Raw genomic sequence first — 20,668 nt, forward strand, 5'->3', positions numbered from 1 at the left:
GAGGGTTGCAGCGAACCTGCAGTTTTCTGGGAGTTTGTTCCAGATATGTGTTGTATAAAAACTGAACGCTGCTTCTCCGTGTTTAGTTCTGACTTTGTGGGGATAGAAAGCAGACCTGTCCCAGATGACCTGAGAGGCCTGGGTGGTTCATAATGTAGCAGAAGATCAGAGATGTATTTTGGCCCTAAACTATTAAGTAGCATACTTTATAAACCAAGCCAGTGTAAAGACCTCAGAACTGGAGTGATTTTTTTGTTGCTAGTCCACGGCTGTGTCCTACTAAGTACAGGGGTTGAAGAGGCGCTCTGCCTGGATGATAATGCAGGCCATCCGGTCATATCACAAATCTCAGGGAGCTGTGCTCTGCCCGTTACTTGTCCCCCTGTTTCCCGGGCAAATAATTTGCTCTTAGGCCTTGCACCAAGACAGTTCCAGGGAGGACTACCACTTGTAGTTTTATTACCCGGTACACAGCCCTCCTGTTTCTTTGTAGTCTTGTTGGTGCTAATTTGTCGTGTGTTAGCATGCTTTTGTCCACTGTTTTGGGTCCATGGAAAATTTGTGTCATTCCCACATGGTCCATTCACTTCCAAGTTCACTTCTAGCTGGTGAATTTTGGTTTCCAGACCTGCGATCTTGTGTAAAAGTTTGGGGGTATTTCTCTGTTGAGAAGGGAGGCATCTTGCTAATACTTAGCTTTAGCTAAGTTCCAGTCACTGCAGTACAGGCTATTGCTGTTGGTAGTTCACGCTTAATAAGTTACTGAGGAGGTTCTAAAATTGTTCTAATATATCCGCAAAAAATGTATAGTCCCAGTGATATCTAAGGATCCAGGAGCCTCTTTTCGTAGTTTCTCACACAAAAGCAAGAATATCTCAGCATAAAAATGCAAGTAGAGGCGAGAGCGAGCAACAAGCAGCTGTTGAAGCAGGGAAATGATGACAAATGACTTGACATGAATGACAAATGGGCCAGTCCACATATACAGGTGCATATGTGCCCGCCCCCCCCCTTCTGTGTTTTATGCTTTTGAGTTTTATGCTTTGATTTGTTTTCATTTTGCATGCTCACCTTTTCTCTTTCTTTTGTCTATTTTTCCTGTATAACCTCTTTACCTTTCCACTTTCAAAAAACTACCTACCACTGTTCCCAAAATCCTGCACTTCCACTCAACCACACCTAGTCTGCGTGTCTCTGAGTTGCTAAACTGGCCTGTATCTGAGGCCAAACTCGAACGAGCCCTGCTCCTCTCTGCCCCTGAGCTTCCTGCCCAAACTGCTAAGAGAGAACTCAAAATCATTGACTTCATGAAGAAAAAGGACTTCAGGTCCCCAATTTTCTCAGGAACTAGAAGGTAAGTTATCACATAGTCTGTGTGGCAAAAAGGAGGAAAAAATAGCATCTTCTTTAAAAAAAAAAAAAAAAAAAAAAGGAACCATCATTCCTATTGATGAATCATCGCTGAGATCTGGAGATGCAGCAACATTGCTAATCACAGTTTTCCAACAACAGGAATGATCAGACAAGTTGTGAGACTAATCAGGTTTAACACAATTATCAAAACCAGTTAATCAGTTACTGTAGGCTAAAATGAAAGCACCTGGATTGTCTGTTGTCAGTCCTGTACACACAACTCCAGTAAGCACAGGGTCCCAGGTAGTGGCTCTGCAAAATCTAGTGGACAGAGGCTTGAAGTCAGGGGTGTACAAACATGTCATGCCAGACCACATGGAGAAAGAGAAGTATATAGTCTTGGGCCATAAGCCTTAAGAGACTATCTGAAAGAGTGAGTAATGACAATAGTATTATATGTATTTATTTCTTAAAACAAGTGAATAAATCTGTCAGTCTAGTGTTTATTGATTGTGACTCCCAACGTTCACAATAGCTCGATATTGTCAGCGGACTAAAAATAATTTTAATTTTAAAACAACTCAAGGACCATATAAATGAAGGTATCGGGCCACACGTGGCCCATGGCCGTAGTTTATACACCCCTTTGTCACAGTTCAGAGACAAAAGAACCCAAGAGAACGACTCAGGAGGCAGAGGTACAAGCAAAGAGTCTTTACTTATCAAGGATGCAAACAATCCAGGCAGGCAACAGTACAAAGGGGTCAGGCTGAGCAAAAATCTGAAATACACAAAGGCAATCTGGCAGAGGGCTAGTGGAAGTGACTGTTAAATATACTAGGGAGCTAATGCGGGAATGGAGAACAGGTGAGTGGGGAGGATGAGCAGGTAAAGTGAATGCACTGATGGGAGGGCAGGCAGATGGGAGTGGCAGGGTCGGAAATCAGAGCAGAGTTAGAACACAAAGTATAAACAAGCAAATAGGAAAACAATGATGAATGAGCAAACAGAAATTCAAAACCATGACACCCTTGGTGATAATGTTTGACCTGTGCTTTTACTTCTTATCAGCTGGTGTATATAATATGGCAAAAGTAGAAGAAGAGTTATTTCCAGCCTATCTGCCTGTGCTCTCTTTTGCAAATAGAATATGATCCAGGTTTTAAAAATTCTGAATCATGATTTAGTGTGTGAGATTGAGTTTAAATTTAATTTCCAAGACGGAGGATAAACAAAAAATCTTTTTTTATATTTTGAGTTTTAAATACTCATTGCGTGTAGGCTTGGAACATGGGTTGGAAAAGTTAGCAGCTTGATCTTTCGTGGAGGAAATGTTAGGATTATTTTGCTGTTAATCCAGCTCTGTGTCATCTTTGTGTGGGTAGTGTCTTAAATGGTGTTTGGCTTCCCTCCAAGGCGCCAACAATTATAAATGGTTCCAGTGGCAACCCAACAGCATAAATATGTAAAAAACAAATAAACAAAACAAAAAGTTGACAACTACAGGATTTTTTTTAATTTGGTAAGTGCTTGTTCCTGCTTTTGTAGATTTCTTTTTTTAAAGCTCAACATTTTTTACTTCTCAATAATACACATCTTATGAATATATACCTGTGTGTGTGTGTGTGTGTGTGTATATATATATATATATATATATATATATATATATATATATATATATATATATGTCTGCCATCTGTCTCTGACTACATATTCAGGTCTTTGTTCTTTGTTGGTATTTGTTTACTTCTTCAACAAATGTGTCGTCTGCTGACAAATTCACCTGTGTGTAGTGTATATTAACTTAGGATGTCAGTTCTTGATAGTGTATATATACATTTATTTATATATATTACATCTATACATGTACGTATGTGTATATGTGTGTGTGTGTGTGTGTGTGTGTGTGTGTGTGTGTGTGTGTGTGTGTTCACAGCCTTCACCTAGTTACATCGCAGTCCAGCCACCTAAAATGAAACTCCTGTAAGACATAAGGCAGACGTGTCAAGTCCTGCGTTTTAAGACTCATATGTTCCTTCGATCATCATCTGATATGCACACAGTTAAAGAAATACATTGTGTGTACTAGTCAGAGTTCAATAATAAAAGCCTAAAGCACTATAGAGCATCTCTCCTGCGTGGCTCACATCAGCAGCCCGATAGAGAGCGTTACTAGTGTCTGGTTCGAAAGAAGTTTAGCCGGCTTTGCTAGCTTTCAGCACCAGAACTGAGAGGATCGGAGCAGCAAACTGAAAGGGTGAAGATAAAAGGCATGCATTGATCTGCCATCACCTTTCTCTATTTCCATTAACTTAGGTTTGCAGTTTGGACATTTTATGACAGATTTTATGTTTGTAAAAGTAGTAGCCTGCAATCCTTTTTTCTCGTTTTGCTTTGTCTACAAGAGCATAGTTAAAAAAAAGGCAAACGATTGAAATAACAACATGAGGATGAAATTGGGGGCTCCTCCACTGATCACTTGACCATCAACATTTAGGGGACAGCCCTAAAATATACCTTGTGCACTGACTTAGAATAATGGTCAAAATTGTCAGTGAAACTAGCCAGCCAAGTTTTTCTTTGGCTGTGGTATAGAACTAAATTAGGCAGGGTAGTATATTCTTAAACTTGGTTTCAGAGGAGCAGTTTTCAGTCAGAGATCAAATGGTGTAATTTCCTGAAGGTTCTGTGGTATGTGACACAGGAGTCATCTGGCCTTTCTTCCAGTATGCACCCTGTTATACCACGTTGCAGTATTTACCTCTTGTCTAATCTGCTGTGATGTGCTCGGACATCCAATCTGTCAACATCCCAGTCAGCCGTCTGCGGATGATGCGTAACAAAGATAGACGAGGGCCACTCCGGCGCTGAGGGCAAAGGTCAGGGAGCACTGTCTGTCTTTGCTTTCAACTCAGGCGTCACAAAGTTGTGTCTTTCTGCCAGAGGACAGAGTTCAGCACACTTTATTATTAATGGGGAAAATAAATACTACACACGTGTAAATTCACGTCTTGATGAAGATTCTTCTTCTCAAGAAATCCAAAAATAAGTATGAGTCCTGTTCATCTACATATCCACAGCCACACACATCAGACAAGAGACCTGCTCTGCCAGTCCAGCCGTCGTGCCTGGAGGTCGAGGCATGACAGGTTGACAGGTTGTCATGTGTGATGGCCGAATGCCTCTGCTGCCAATGCTGCTGCGTGTGCCCCAGTGCACACACCTCATCCAGAGCACCCCCCACCCACCCACCCACCCACCCAAACAAACAAACACACACACACACACACACACACACACACACACACCACCCCCACCCCTGCCTCCTAATAGCCTGCTGGCCTGGAGGTGTTGGTGCACCAAGTTGGACTCGGTTGCCCGGTCGCCTGCTAAAGTGTCAGGATTTGACTTCTGTCCAGCTAAATGTCGACTCCATTTAGATCCACTGTTTGTTAGGAAATGGCTTGAAAATAAACAATATCAGCTGCTCTTTATTTGATATAAAGTAAGGAATCATTCAACTAAATGTGAATGTGAAACAGCAATGTGTGTATTTTAAATGTATCTATATTACAGCTTCTACAGCGACACCTTATGGTATCTCAACAACCAGTAAGAATTCATGTGACTTTAAATTTCTCACGTACTGTCGGAGTTTAAATTTTAGTATCAATCTAAAGAACAAAGTATTCCAAAACAGTCATTACTTGCTGAAAGTGTTGGTGGTCAAAGAATGGAATCTTAGATGCAACATTCACATTTTCTTGATTGATACCATCCATACACACATGCACATGTTATGTATTTTTAAGTAGATTTATGAAAGTGTGGTTTGGGGAAAATCCACAATAAGTCAATAAAATAATCACAATCAGAAATAATCACAAGAGTTTATAGCCTATGTTAATATTCGGCTTTTACAGCTCAGATATCGTAGAACTGATTTAGAGCAGCAACTAAACGTTATTTGTATATATTTATTTTATAATTTTTTTGACAATCATTTTCTTTGGGTCCATTGTGTATTTCACTGTTAGGGGATTTATAAAGGATTTGGAATCTCGGATCTTGAAAACCTGTAGTAAAACATGAGAACTGACTGAGAAACTGGAACCAGAAAAGTTTTTACATTTCCCTGCTTAAAGCTTTAGTGCATAACTTTTTGATATTAATGAACGTCCGTTACATTCATGCCATTGCCAAATGAGTTGCTACAAAGCTCCACACAACTCTCTCTGTATTTCTCAGTATGGCTATGTTTAGAAGATTGTTTTGTCCGGCGACTTTCCCATGCAGAAACTCTTCTGAAGAGTCCATAATGTTTTTTTAATCCTCCGTGTCCTCCTTGGCTACTAACAACTGTGTGGAGGAGGGGTGGGGGTGGTCCGTGATCACGTAAAGCTTGTATCATGGGGACGCGCCGACAGTATTGTTGTCATTACGTTGATATTGATATTGATTGATATTGAAATGTATCAATAAATAAGGTCTCTGCTGTATTACTGTGTTGCAAGTGGCATGTAATTGATGACAAAATGATGTTGTGTGGCAGAAAGCAAGCTGTATAACGGTCACTGAGTATAATTCTGTGACATTGTATGATTTACAATTACTCTCAAACGTATCATCTGGGTGCCCGTGTTTTAACGGAAGTTAGAGTAACTAGAGGGGTCAAAGGTTTTATGACGCCACTGACAGGCGACTAAATGAAACGTCCCTTATCATTAAAATAAAATAACAGATCTCTCTGGGTTTGAACCATTGACTACATTCTATGGTTTGAACATTGTTGGAAACATTTGGGATAGTGCAAGTAGACAACTTAACAAAATATATAACATAGGTATAGTCGTTTTTAGACATTTTAATGCAGAAATGCTACATTTTGTACCTTTTATAAACTCATCATTTCAGCTCTAGACGGATCGATTGTGATGAAAGTGTACAAATAAAAAATGACATTGTGGAATTGACCAATTAAGTAGAGCAGTATGGGGCACATCAGTCCTTTACAGTTAAAAGCTGAATTTTTGGATTTTTTTAAATTGAAATTGCAGGAGGTTTGTAAAGTCCTGACGGACTGGATATGGTTGTCCCCTGCGTATAAACGGAGATGTGAACGTGTTGCTGGCTCGCCGTCTGTCTGTCACTGATGGCTCATTTGCTTGTTGTCGTCATCAGAGCTGTGAGGTTATGAGGTCAGGCTAACATGGGGAAGCTGCCAAGAGACAACGCACGGCTGGCAGGATAAAAAAAAAAAAAAAAAAAAAAGGAGCCCTGCAGGACTTAATTAGTGTGAAATTTCCCTCTTTCATTTTCTGTCACCATGTGAAAGGTGAGATGGCTTTTTACTGGGAATTTTTTTGTTAGGATAATGCGTATGATCACCAGCCGTGATGGCAAAGTGGAAATTTATAAACTCAAGCCAGTGATTCTCATAGAGAAAATAGCCACCACTGGGACCAAAAACTCATTTAGGATCATTTATTTGTATTGCACTAATACAAAGAACACCAGTTTGTTATGATGAGCTTTCAGGCTATATTCATTATTTCATTAATATCATCCGGTTCAGGGCTGCAACTAACGATTATTTTCCAATCACAATCGTCTTGGGCGGCACTAAGCTCCGGACGGAGCCCCGGTGCCTCTGCAAAAGAGCCTTGGGAAGGAACTTCTTTTGGTGGAACATGTGTACGTTCAAAAGTTGTTTTAGTCTTGCAGCAGAAAACTCAGATTGGACAGATAGTCTAGCTAGCTGTCTGGATTTACCCTGCAGAGATCTGAGGAGCAGTTAACCATAGTCCTCATAAATCCACCGGAGGTTAGAACAGTAACACAAAGAAAGAGGAAGGTAACGGACATACGGCCGAAAAAGAGGGACATCTGGCGGAATTTCCAGCTGCACTGGAGCAATCCCCGGTAGTCAAACGTCATCGATAAAGACTAGTGTTGTGTTAGAAAAGAACAGACCAATAAACTGCTGCTGAGGTCAGAGCAAGCAGTCTCCGGACTCAAACAGTTGAGCTCCATGCAGTCATCATCATCGTCTCCTCCAAGGAGGAGTCCTACTGGTGGCTGTTACAAACTGACAGGGTTTGTCCAAATGCTAAGGGGGGGGGGGGTCTGGCTCAGGTGATCGCTGATGCTATAAGCAAACTGGTACTCCTAGAAATCAAGCACTCATGGAGCAGTGCAGCAAACATGCTCCCCACCCCACACACACACACACACACACACACACACACACACACACACACACACACACACAGAGTTTCTCACTGTCTGCTGAAATGACATGTCAAAGGGAGGGGTAGAGAGAGAGGGAGAGTGTCATGTCTCCTGCTTCTCATCATGCTGTCATGGCCACCAGTCCAACGCCTCTTCTGTCACATGCACTCTGCTCACACTCCGCCCAGACCCAACCATGTCACAAACGATAAACACATCGCACACATACACACACACACACACACACACACACACACACACACACACACACACACACACACACACACCTGACATGCATGTATTGAAATAATTAGAAGAAAATGATAGAACAATGATAATACATTTCAGCTGAAATGTTAATTTTGCATTATGAAATGTGTGTGTGTGTGTGTGTGTGTGTGTGTGTGTGTGTGTGTGTGTGTGTGTGTGTGTGTGTGTGTGTGTGCGTGTCTGTGTGTGTATGTGTATGTGCGTGCATGGCAATCTTTAACTGCCAGTCATGAGATGTACAGAGCAAGCCCACCATGGGCTCTACTTGTACTTGTAGTTGATCACTATTGATGAAGAGCACCTCCAATTCTGAGCCATGGTGCTCATGGACACTCACAACTGTGAGGGACCAAAACCATCACTCTCATATCTGCATTTCCTTATTGCCAATCACTGCAAGAACTTTATTTTGTGGTGTGGGTTATAAAAATCCATGTTGTTACCATAGACAGTAAATGAAATGGACAATGCGACGCCGTTGTTTTCTACAGAGACCAGTGAAGTATATTAGAAGCACTTTTCCGGTGATGGCTGAGTTTTACTGCGCAGTTGCGAACTGAGCTTGTCGACGTAGATGTGACGTGAGCAACCTGTCTGAAAGTTGTAAGTTTTCTGGTAGCTGTGCCAAGAGAAATCTCAATCATTCCCAATCTTGCAGAGCTTAGTTATATGTAAGGAGATAACATAGGCACAGGCTAATTATTGCTAACTAAAATGCTAGTTAACATTAGTAATTAAACTGAAACAGCTAATGTAAGTCGAAACTGCCTGCGAGCTTCTCCTGTACTGTACGGTAATTTGTCTACTATGCGACAGAAAGTCGCATGGTTATGACACAATCGTTTTTACAAAAACGTGTTTGTGTTTCTTTAGAAATAAACAATGGACAAATAGAGTCTTTAAACGCTTCAGATGTAAAGTTTTTCTCTGTCAAAGTGGCGCCAAAATTAATGGCAGTCAATGGAATGCTAACGGCACCTGATGGCATATTAACATCAAAATGGCTCCATGGGAGGTACGCTTTGTGGAGGCTAGCTTACCCCCTTGGTTGTTACTTGTTGTAACTGTTAAGATCGCTAAACCTATCTGTCATGTGACCACCGGTCTGAGACTATTTCAGGTGCAATTAGGTCCAATTTCTTAGTTCGAACCCAAGTTCAGGAAAAGTGTTCATATCGCCAGATCTTTAGGTGAACCACACCCATATTCAGACTAAACTGCCAATGTGAAAGCACTCTAAGATAAGTGTTAAATACTGATAAAAGGATAAACTGAGGCCCTGGACCTGAACTAACCATAACCCCACGGTGCTGAGACCTGGCTGTGGAGCTCTTTCATATCCTGTGTCCCACAATGCTCTGTTGTTTTCCCAGAACCTGAGGAGATTCAGAGAGGCATACAAATAAACATGTGTAAATGTACTGTACATATACAGTAAATGAAACATAGATATCCAAAAATATACACACACTTTACCATGGGTTTTAAAGGTCTCTAATATTTCAGTTGGTGTTCTACTTACTTCCCCAGCACTAAAACTTTGTATTGCTTGTAACTGCTGTTGTCCTGCAGGCCTGATGGTATCGGCACTGTGACCGTGGAAGAGAAGGAGCACTTTGAGGAGATCAAGGAGAGGCTACGGGTGCTTCTAGAGAACCAGATTACACACTTCAGGTAGGACCTGTACAACAACCATGCGCCAATCTCATGCCAAACGGGACTGCCGAGGGTTTACATCAAAATCCAATCTGTCGCTTCCATAGGTACTGCTTTCCATTTGGACGGCCAGAGGGAGCGCTGAAAGCGACTCTGTCCTTGCTTGAAAGGGTAAGTTGTTTTTACAGCTGGACAGATGCATGTTTTTATCCGCTGATGCAACCCGTTCTCATTTCCAACTCGTATTATACAGATGCTTGGTCACTGGCTCTCAGCATCGATACCGACGCAAATATCACCATTCAGCGTCTGTATGGAACGCACTGGGCAGATGACGTAGTATTAAGAGCGACAATGGTAGCGAGTAGTATGAAAGACAGAAAATCCTGCGTAAGGAGGTTGGTTGGGGTGGTAGCTGGGTCAACACACAATTAGCTTCGGAGCGAGTAGCGACTCTACAGTCATAGTGAGAGAAACAAAGTGTCTCCCCTGAGCTTTCTGACCACGGTGGGAAATCTGTAGCAGGAAAAGTTAACCCTCTCCTTGATTTCATGTTGTTCATGGAGAAGGAGAACCAGGAAATGAGTAGGGGGAAATACAACGCTACCAATCTGAGCGTGTGTTGCCACGACGTGTAGTTACAGTTGTTGAGAGGTGCACGTCAAGCTACGTCGTAGGGTCCGGCGTATGGTCCGTGTCTCCACGTACCTACGTACGTAGCCACTGCGTAGATTTAACACAGAAGCATAAATCATGCTTTACTGTTCTGTTCTTGTGTTGCATGTCAGTTAAATGTACATCCTGACCCAGAGCGTTGTGAAATGACGCCAAGAGTCCCGACCAAGTGCGTCACTAAAGGAGACTTTTTTGTCAATAACAAACCTCAAAGGGACCTGACCAAGCGTCGCTTTCTGACCCGATGGGAGTGAGATTGTGTTGCCCGATGCACTTTCCTTGACGGAACAATATTTTTTCACTCAAACGTACTTTTACCGGTTGACATTTGTCTTCATTTGTCTTGTAATGATAAGGTTTAATGTACACTGAAAATAAAAGCGGTTGCTGTGTCTTTCCTTTTTAGGTTCTGATGAAAGATACTGCAACTCTGGTTCCGCAAGAGGAAGTCAAGTCTGTGATCCGTAAGTGTCTGGAGCAGGCAGCTTTGGTCAACTACCAACGCCTGTCAGAGTATGCCAAACTGGAAGGTAAGTTACGGCTCCATCACTGCACCTTTGAGGTAGTGCTACTGTAGTTAAAACTCACTGATACGGCTGTTAATGTAACAACTCCTAACCTGCTGAGTCAGACAGAGTTACAGTGAGAGTTTCCTGTCACATGGAGATGTGAGAGATGTTTGGAGGGTTTCTGACCTCAATGGGGCAGATGTTGCAAAATGTGGTGATATCATGTGGTGGTTTTAAGGAAGCTTATAGAACATTGTCCTAGTAAATAGGGTTGGGGAAATAATTCATTCACGTATATATCATGATTTTTTGTGACGATTTTCAAAATCTTTTTTTGTTCCCAGAATCAATATTTTTTATTTATTTATTTCCCAATGATTGACCTAAATATTTTCTGTTCATACGGTAACACGGTAACGCTGACGGCGTTTTCAGTTTCCAGAAAATCAAAAATCAAACTTTACAAATGAATTAAATATCAGACTGAAACAATTAGTTTTTAGAAATGTCTCATGATATATTGTCTCTAGAAGTATCATTCAACTTTGTTTTGTTAAAGAAGGAAAAGGAAATCACAATACTCAATACTATGGAATCACAACACTTCTAGAATCACAATAAATGAAAATCAAAATACAAATCCAATCGGCACCCATGTATCGTAAAAGAATCAAATTGGGACAAAAGCATAACGTCCCAGCCCTAGTAGTAAACATCCCAGCAAGGATATCATTAAATAACTTTGACACACACTGATGAATCATTGAAGAAAGTACTGTTTTTTTTAGCCAAAGTGTGTAGACACCATTCTCTTCAACTGTTGAAATGATCAGTACAAATTAGCCATGCTCACATGGGACTTTCTTGTTACATACATACAGTCAAATTATGATGTTTACAGCATTATTGTACATTTTCACTAAGCTTTTAGAAAAACTGATGAAATTACAATTCATGATACTTACTGTCTCTGGTTTGCTGCTCTGGGATTGATTGCTATAAGCAATGGTGGAATGTAACTAAGTACATTTACTCAAGTACTGTACTGAACAGTTGAAGTACAGAAGTACAACTGTAGAGGTTTTTGTACTTTACTTGAGTCTTTTCTTTTCATGCCACTTTCTACTTCTACTCCACGCTACATTTCCGAGAGAAATATTGTACCTTTTACTCCACTACATTCATCTGACAGCTTAAGTTACTAGTTACTTTACACATAACGATTTTTGCACACAAAACACATGCAGTTTATAAAACATATGTGTAATATAACATATGTATAAATGAAACTAGCCAACAATATAACGGCCTACAAGTCCAGCTGAAATGATTAGACCATTAAACACACAACTGTTTGGATCATTTACACTTTCTAAAATGGGAGGATTTTACTGCACTGAATACTTTTACTTTTAATACTTTAAGTACATTTTCCTGATGATACTTAGACTTTTACTTATGCAACATTTTAAATGCAGGACTTTTACTTGTTGCAGATTATTTTTACAGTGCAGTATTAGTATAAGGATTGGAATACTTCCTCCACCACTATACGTTACAAGTAATGTACATAAAGCTAGTTGCCACATATGTTTCCAATGGAGATCCTCAGAATGAAGCAGATATACATATGTATATTTTATTGTGTTTTAATGAATTTCTATTTTGAATATCTAAACAAAGCCTAACTTCTAAATCTCTCTTTACAGCTGCAGAAAAAGCCTCTCTCATAATGTACTTACTGTGATGGCATGACAGTTTTAACACAAATGCTATGTTTATCTTGCCTGATCTTCAGCTTATTTTAGTAGCAAATGTACAGTAAGTAAAAATGCATTCAATTCAATCTTTACGCTGACTTTGTCCACCATGCCTCAGCTACACTTCCAGCTGATTCCTAAACTGCTTGTGTCTCCCACTCTGACCCGTCTGGTAGCTGAAGTGATGCTCCTTCTTTTCCCTTTTCTCTGCCTTCCTACTCCTTGCTCTCTGATGATTTCCATACTCACTCCTCTCTTTCCCTTGTCTATTGGCTTTTGCTGCTTCTCATTAGCTGCTGTTTGAAAACAGGAAGGCCAATATACAAGACATGATGGGACTGCCGCTTGTGGCAGTTCAGTGTTTTTTTTTCTGTTGCATGGTCCAGGTTTTCTTTAGTAGGCATCATAAATAATTTGCAGACCACTGAAGCATTTTATTCCAAACTGAGTCAGACCACTTATCTGGTACCAACTGTTGGGTTTTTACAGGAATGTGATAATTCTTCAAAAATCACTTTCATGTGACCTACTGTATCTGTGGCTCTAAACTTCTTCTGGAATGCTGACATTTGGGAGATATGCTTACTTGCTGTCTTAGCCAGAGTGAAGTAAAAACTTTTATTCCTGTGTGTCCAGTACAGAGATAAGTCCTGGTTGTGTTTAGCCTAGCTTAGCACAAAGCTCAGCTGAAAGTGAAAAATACACTGTCAACAACTCCTGTCTTGTTTATACATGTTGCATCTTGTTAATTTGGAAGCAAGTCACCGATCCATTCAAGAGACATCTGGCTTTTGTTCACAGGACAGAGCTCAAACCTGGCAAAATAGAAATAAAATAGCTTGAAGGCCAACTGTTCCTAAACTTTAACGTGTTTAGGCAAACTCCTTTCCTGTCCAGTCTCTGTGCTAAGCTAGGCTAAACATGTATAAGACCTATCTCTGTACGGGACACACAGAGGTCAAACTGGTATAACTGTTCTCTAGGTCAGAGGTGCCCAAAATACTTTCATACGAAGGGCCAAAACGTATCTGGATGAAAGGCCACGGGCCAAGAATAAATGATGTTGAAGAATTACGTAATTCTTCGTAGATAAAACGTACGTATTTAAATTTAAAATGGAAGTTTACCAGCACTGTGCTTTACATAAAACTCAGATCAAGTACTTTTTAACTGCACAAAATGTACATTTCATGTATTACATGTCATTACGGTTATGATTTTATAGCACTTTCAAAATAAGAGGAGAATAAGCATGAGCATGTTAAATGCCATGGTGGTGCAAAACAAACTTGGCCCGCAGGCCCCAAATTGGGTGGCCTTGCTCTAGGTAATTCATACATTAAACATATATGTGACACTCTTTACCTGTATATGAGATTGCTGTCACAGGTTAACACTTACAAGTTTTAGAATTACAAAGAATAACATTACAAAAGTAAGAGCCAAGGGTGTTTCTTTCTCTTTCTGACTAGTTCACACATAGTGCATATGTGGACAAGTCAGAAAGAGGACATTTTCCCTCGTTAACTGTATTGAATGCCAATAAACTATAACATAAACTCCTGTTGATCAAAGCCAAGGAGTGTTTGAGCTGCATTCAGGTCAGCCTGGCTAAGATCTGATAACACACACTGAAAAAGTCCAAGACAGCAAACAAGTGTATTTCCCAAAGTGTTGTTCAATTAACACTAAACTACTTCAAATGGTCGATTTAAGACGATGTCTGTAAAGAAACCATCACCCCCCTGAGGACACTAAGGAAACTTACTTAGTTTCTCAGTTGTGATTGTAGATTATCCCTAAAACCCTTTCCTTCATACTGGTGTGCTTCCTGACCTACGGGAAAAAAAACTCAGATTTTACCTCTGCTTCGCGGAACGAATGGTTAATCCAAAGTAGACGGCCCATAATCTTTGAACCCCAGACACACACACACAGGGATACAGTCTACTTGTACCTATCTCACAGTAACAGTGATGCCATCTTGCTCACCCTTTAAACTTGCAAAGTCTTCCAGCTTCCTGTCCCCACCCAGCTCCGACAGCCTGTAAATTGTTTCCTCTAAGGATAGATTGAGACGCTGTTTTGTTGACTTTGGTATATCAATGAAAACCATTGACATTGGTCAGTCAGCATCATCCAACTCAGATATGAGATATGATGCAGTTCGAGTTTCAAGGACAACTCCCAAAGGTGCTTTATGCAGCATTTTCACTGGTTAATTAAATGCTATAGCAATACTATATTCACTTTGACACATCCATATTATTTTGGTAAACATATAATATTATCTAGTAACTTCTATCAATACATGACATCCATGACATTTCAAAATGCAAATCAGATTTTGTTTAATTTTGATGTATTGATCATTCTGATAGATTTCAGCTACAAAAATTGTAATCAAAACTACTACCTGAAGGTATCCAAAAATGAAAGAAAGTCAATATGATTTGTTAGGAATCTGCATGTTTCAGAAACAAAGGATCAGGAAAAGAAATCATTGTATTTCTGTTAAAGTGGTGAATTAATAAATTATGTATTTAACCAACAGTTGTAGTGAGGAACTTAAAAATGAGTGGCACACAGAATGAGACAATGTTTAAAATCAATTTAAAGTATAAAAAATGTATGATCAGAATGCCATGTTGTGAAAAAGGGTAGACTGTAGTCTGTAAACAATATCAATGCTGAATTGCATTATTTTCTACTAATAATAATTTAAGATCTCAAAATGTGACATATTGCACCTTTGATACAATACATTTTAGATTTTAATTAACTAAATACTGATACACCAATATCCTTTCATGGCATTAAGTGTGTGAAATTGTAAGATATTAAATAGCAGCAGAAAACATGCAGGTATGGACCCTAAAGACCCTCGTGACGTGTGTGCTCACCTCTCTGACCCCGGCCTCTCGCATGCCTCGGTATCCTCCCTCTTTCTCTGTAGGGAAAAAGAGAGAGATGTATGAGCATCCTGTCTTCTGCTTGGCGTCTCAAGTGATGGATTTAACCATTCGTGAGTACCTTCCTCATTGACCCAGCCCCACCCCTAACCTCTGCACACTTTTATTTTCCTCTACAACCAGTATGCACGCCAACCACAACAAGCGACCTCATATTTTTGTCGTACCCTGACGTCCTTTTGGTCTGTTTGTATCTGTTGTTTTAGTCTTTAAAGTCTAAAAAGTCTTAGACACTCAAAACACATTATCTTTCTGTGAGCTTGTTTTCTGTCCTGCCCAAACCACCTGTTCTTTGTCTGTCTGCGACTTGAATGCATTTTTACTTTGCTTCTGTGTAAATCCTTTAAGTGTTTAAGATCATGGTACATTCAAACAGGACACCCACATCCTGCAGTTATTTAAAGAGTATTTTATTTAGCTCTCAATCCTTTGCGTGAAACATCTTTGCACCCAGGTTAGACGAGTTGTCAAAGGACAGGTCGCACATTCCTATTATGAACATGCCTCTGTCTTTGAATGAAACCACCATTAAATGCTGATACTGATGGCATACATTACAACCATTTGAACAGGTTTGTATGCGGTTTCATATTTTACCCATACTGGATTTTATGTCAAAGTGTGTTCTGTGTCCTGTTTCCGTGCTTCTTCTAATGCCTTCTATATCACAAACCACACTTAAAGATGAAACCTTTGGCTCAGAGGCTGCAGATAGATGTTGAATGCGTTGCTATTGAATAGTCAGTCTAACCTTTACCCTTTTTTCAGACTCCTGTCTTCCATTACCTGTTCCTACCTGTATTGGATATTCTCTTCTCTTCTCTCACCCTCTACCTGAAACTATCCCACCTCTCCCTACCTGCTCTTCATCCTTTCAACCTGTTCTTTAAAAAAAACATTTGACTCTTACTTAGTGGAGAACTCTCAGAAAAAACTGACGGATCCAGGAGACGTTGCACTGTATGTCTAACTCCTACTTCTAGCTCATTCCTCAGTCTACCTTAAACCATACCACCATATACCCCGTCACCACCTTCCTGATACCTGTACACAGAGGCACAGAACATGTTTCAGGAACGTTGGGAGCCCCCCCTCCATGTTGTGTTTCTCACTGCTCTGAATGATCAGAACGTTGATTGTTTCTTTGTTGAGATTGATCGGTTCCGACGTAAAAAATAACACCAAGGTTTGGTGTAAATTAGTATTGGGAATTGGGGAGGTACAGATTAAATTATTAGCAATTTATTAAAGATGTTTATCAATATTAGTAAAGTTATGAATATGTGTATTCATAACTTTACCAAATTGACAACAATCAAAACGGGGAACCACCCTGAACTCAAAATACTTAATTAATTTGATTAATCTATCTTGTATCTTTAACAGGAACAAAAGAAGGGTGAAAGATTGAGCATTGACCTGGATAACCAGCTGTTATTACAATACAATACACAAATAACCACACAACTTCTTATTAAAGTCTAATAGGATTTATTTAACTATAAAAATACTGATGGTCAATCAATAATTCTTCAATCATCCAACTCTATTGACTTGTTACAGTTCTAGCAAACAAAGCAGCAAGCAAGCTGGTGTGTGTGTGTGTGTGTGTGTGTGTGTGTGTATGTATGTATATGTGTGTGTGTATGCAGGATAGGAGGAGGGTAGAAGGGTAGGAGTAGCGGGGCCACGTGGTCGGGCTAACCACACGAGATTCAAGATGGTGGTTGGGGAACCGTGTGATTTGAGGCTATTTGTAGTTTTTTAGTACAAAGGCCCAAAATGGTTACTACTAACATTGAAATGGCGGGGAACACGTGTTACAGACAAAGAGGGAACACACCACGGAGCGCTGTTATGGTGCTAAAATGGCGGTTATGAAACTCTGTTACGTCGCGCGTGACTATGGTAGCAGGCAAGGCCAGCTGTTCATAAATTGGCGCGAATGTGTGTGTGTGTGTAGGTTAGAAAAGGGGGAGACCGTAAAAGGAGGGAGACACGATTGGTAAAACAAAACGATCCTCGTGGCAGTGATAAGCACTCTCCTCGTTTACTCAAGGCTCTGGTCTAACGCGAAGTTACAGCAGAGTCTGAGAATTGGTTTAACGAGGGGAGTGTTACTTTTCTGCCTCTGTTGTGAGCTAACAGCTGAGTCTCCTCGGTAACAATAATCAAACCGTTCGTCTTGACACAGGTCTACGATATAACGTCTCGTTGTAGTGTGTAGTCTTTTAGATTGTCCGGGGGTTCATCTCCGCGATGAACAGAAACAGGTTAACCTCTCGCCAGAGATTAACGAAACTGCTCCGTCCAGGGCACGGGCCCACGGCTCTGTTGTGAATGTGAGAGATAGCCACGCCTTATTTGCATATAAGAACTGGAAATAAATAGAGAGGGAAATCAATAAATGTGGCATTAGGAAATAGAAGTTCATGGAAAAAAATAAATGTGGATTTAAAAAATAAAAGGCTCTTGAAATAAATAAACGTGGACTTATGAAATAAAAGTATCATGAAATAATTAAAAGTAAAATCTTTTAATATATTTATTTAACTAATTGATTCATTTATATATGACTATTTACATTTATTTAATTATTTATGTATTTATTGCATCATTTATTTATTTCATGATGTATTTCAAATGCATATTTATGTATTTATATATGTATTTATCTATTTATTCATTTATTTATGTATTTATTCATTTATTTAATATTGAATAAAACGGCATTCCACAGGAGTCCACTATCAAAAATAATAGGGTATAGAAATTATATCTTTGTAGAAAACAATGTCCCTTAGTTTCCAAAACTACACTTCCAAACTATGACATCATAGCTCACGCATTACTAGATCCTAACAGTCACTCCCTCCCGTTGAACCAGTACAGAAGTCCTATTCTGTGGAAGCTTTCGGCCAAGTTAGCATGACTTAAGCTCCAGCAGGCAGTCCTCCATCATCCTGCTGTGTTGTGCACAAATTCACTGATCCACAAGAGCTCTGCCAGTAGGTGGACTGAACACAGTCATGACTCTGTTGTGGCCAAGTCAACCCCTTTAAAGCACTGCGTGTGTACGTTATCTCATCAAGCAGGATGATGATGCAGACATTAGAGTGAGACAGTAAAAACTGGACAAGCTGTTCTCATGACCCATTTGTACATATAGCTATGGAAAGTAATGCACTGTAATTGCTATGTATTCTACGTTTTTATTGATGAATGCAGCACCCAAAATTGGGTGGCCTTGCTCTAGGTAATTCATCCATGAAACACATGTGACACACTAGCAAACGTGTTTGATTGCATTTATCTAAGATTGCTGTCACAGGTTAACCCCTACAAGTTTTAGAATTACAAAGAATAACATTACAAAAATAAGAGCCAAGGGTGTTTTTTCTCTTTCTGAATAGTTCACATATAGTGAATATGTGAACAAGTCAGAAAGAGGAAATTGTCCCTCGTTAACTGCATTGAATGCCATTTATAACATAAACTCCTGTTGATCAAAGCCAAGGAGTGTTTGAGCTGCATTCAGGTCAGCCTGGCTAAGCTCTGATAACACACACTGAAAGAAGTTCAAGACAGCAAACAAGTGTATTTCCCAAAGTGTTGTTCTATTAACACTGAACTACTTCAAATGGTCGATTTAAGACGATGTCTGTAAAGAAACCATCACCTACCTGAAGACACTAAGGAAGCTTACCTTAGTTTCTCAGTTGTGATTGTAGATTATCCCTAAAACCCTTTCCTTCATACTGGTGTGCTTCCTGACCTATGGGAAAAAAACTCTAATAGTTCAGATTTTACTTCTGCTTGGCGGAACGAATGGTTAATCCAAAGTAGACAGCCTTGGGTTTGTAATTCAAGACTTTCACAAAGGAAACAGATGTTTGTGATGCAGGAGTAATACTTAAGGGGAACGGTGTTTTAATCCAAACCACAATCTTTTTTTCTAAGCTTAACTAGTCATTTGGGGGGCCTAAACTTAACTGTTGTCGCCGCATGACGGTCACCTTTTGTCAGCTGAACTTAACGTCATCTCATGGTAAACCATACACGGCACCCAGTCACCTTTTCTTGGCTTAATTTATCTGTAAAGACTGCTAAATTTATGACCGGTCATCATGTGACCAGCCGGCGATCGTAATTTCTTAGGATATCACACAAATTGTTATGCACAAGTTTTTGTACGATTTCATACGAACCCGTTCATGAAGAATGCATTGAACTGGACCATAATTTCAGACCAACTCAGTCTCACGGCAGTTCGTGATGGCATCACGAAAAGAAATCTATTAGATCGTGATACCATCACGATATTTTGAAGATTTTTGTGATGGGGTCACGTTTTTTAAACTAATGTATTTCAATGGGAAGCATCTTTCGTGATCACAGCACGATTCTTTCTGCCAGTTGGGCAGCAGCAGAGAAGCTGTAAACAGCTTTGCTGTTATTGGTATTTTTAGCCCAATAACTGCTGTTTTAATCAACATTTATTCACAAGATCTTATCATGGTTTATATGTATTCCTTTTAATGTTATTATTTTGGTCTTATTGCCACGGAAGCTGGATTGCTTTGTTGTTTATTGATATTTTTAAAACTATAACGCTACATCTATCAACATTTATTTAGATGTTATCATGGTATGCATTTCTTTATTTTAATAATATTATTTCGGTCTTATTACCAGTGAAATATTACAGTAAATAAGACAGGACAGTAGACTACAATATGAGCCGAGCTGGGCGTATTCAAAGCCGATATCCCACAATGCAATGCGGGCATTCATATCAGAGAATCGGACAGCGATCAGCGGGTCTTTAATGACAGTATCACTTCAATGTACATATTTAATCAGTGGTTTTGTCACCAGCAACAACACGTTGCTCAGTTTTGTTCCAGTAAGTTATGCACCGTAATAACGTTTTAAAAAATCAGCTGAAGACTCCAGAAGTGACGTAGTAATTACCGCTCGTCGGATAGGAAAGATACAAATACTTAATATTCGTAATAATTATGTTTTTGTCTAACGTTGCATTTGAGGATTTAAACAATAAAGATAACAATAATAATAAAATACAGTTTAATGTATTTGTCTCATGTACGGTTTGCTCGGTCGGCCGGCCAGCGGCGGCAATCTGAAATGGAATGAAGCCCATTCACGGCAGACAGCAGAAACACAGGAGCTGAACAAATCCAGCCACCCACCCTGGAAGAACTACAAATACACTAGCTTT

The 20,668-nt window shown here is 39.8% G+C and overlaps 1 protein-coding gene across 8 annotated transcripts in view; it reads left to right on the forward strand.

Moving 5' to 3' along the window:
* The window catches only part of cadpsa (Ca2+-dependent activator protein for secretion a), a 236,621-nt gene that overhangs the window by 131,589 nt on the left and 84,364 nt on the right, over positions 1-20,668 (forward strand). For 4 of the 8 annotated variants that reach the window (XM_036002091.1, XM_031277198.2, XM_036002092.1 and 1 more), the window contains exons 14-16: positions 9,427-9,528; positions 9,618-9,681; positions 10,592-10,715. In XM_036002091.1, coding sequence (XP_035857984.1) covers positions 9,427-9,528; positions 9,618-9,681; positions 10,592-10,715 — 290 coding nt within the window. Of the gene's footprint in view, positions 1-1,183; positions 1,355-9,426; positions 9,529-9,617; positions 9,682-10,591; positions 10,716-15,410; positions 15,480-20,668 lie in introns of all 8 variants that reach the window. The other 4 variants (XM_036002088.1, XM_036002089.1, XM_031277197.2 and 1 more) reach the window with 2 other exon arrangements.

This window comes from Sander lucioperca, chromosome 6 (genome assembly GCF_008315115.2).
Source record: "Sander lucioperca isolate FBNREF2018 chromosome 6, SLUC_FBN_1.2, whole genome shotgun sequence".
NCBI classification, from domain to species: domain Eukaryota; kingdom Metazoa; phylum Chordata; class Actinopteri; order Perciformes; family Percidae; genus Sander; species Sander lucioperca.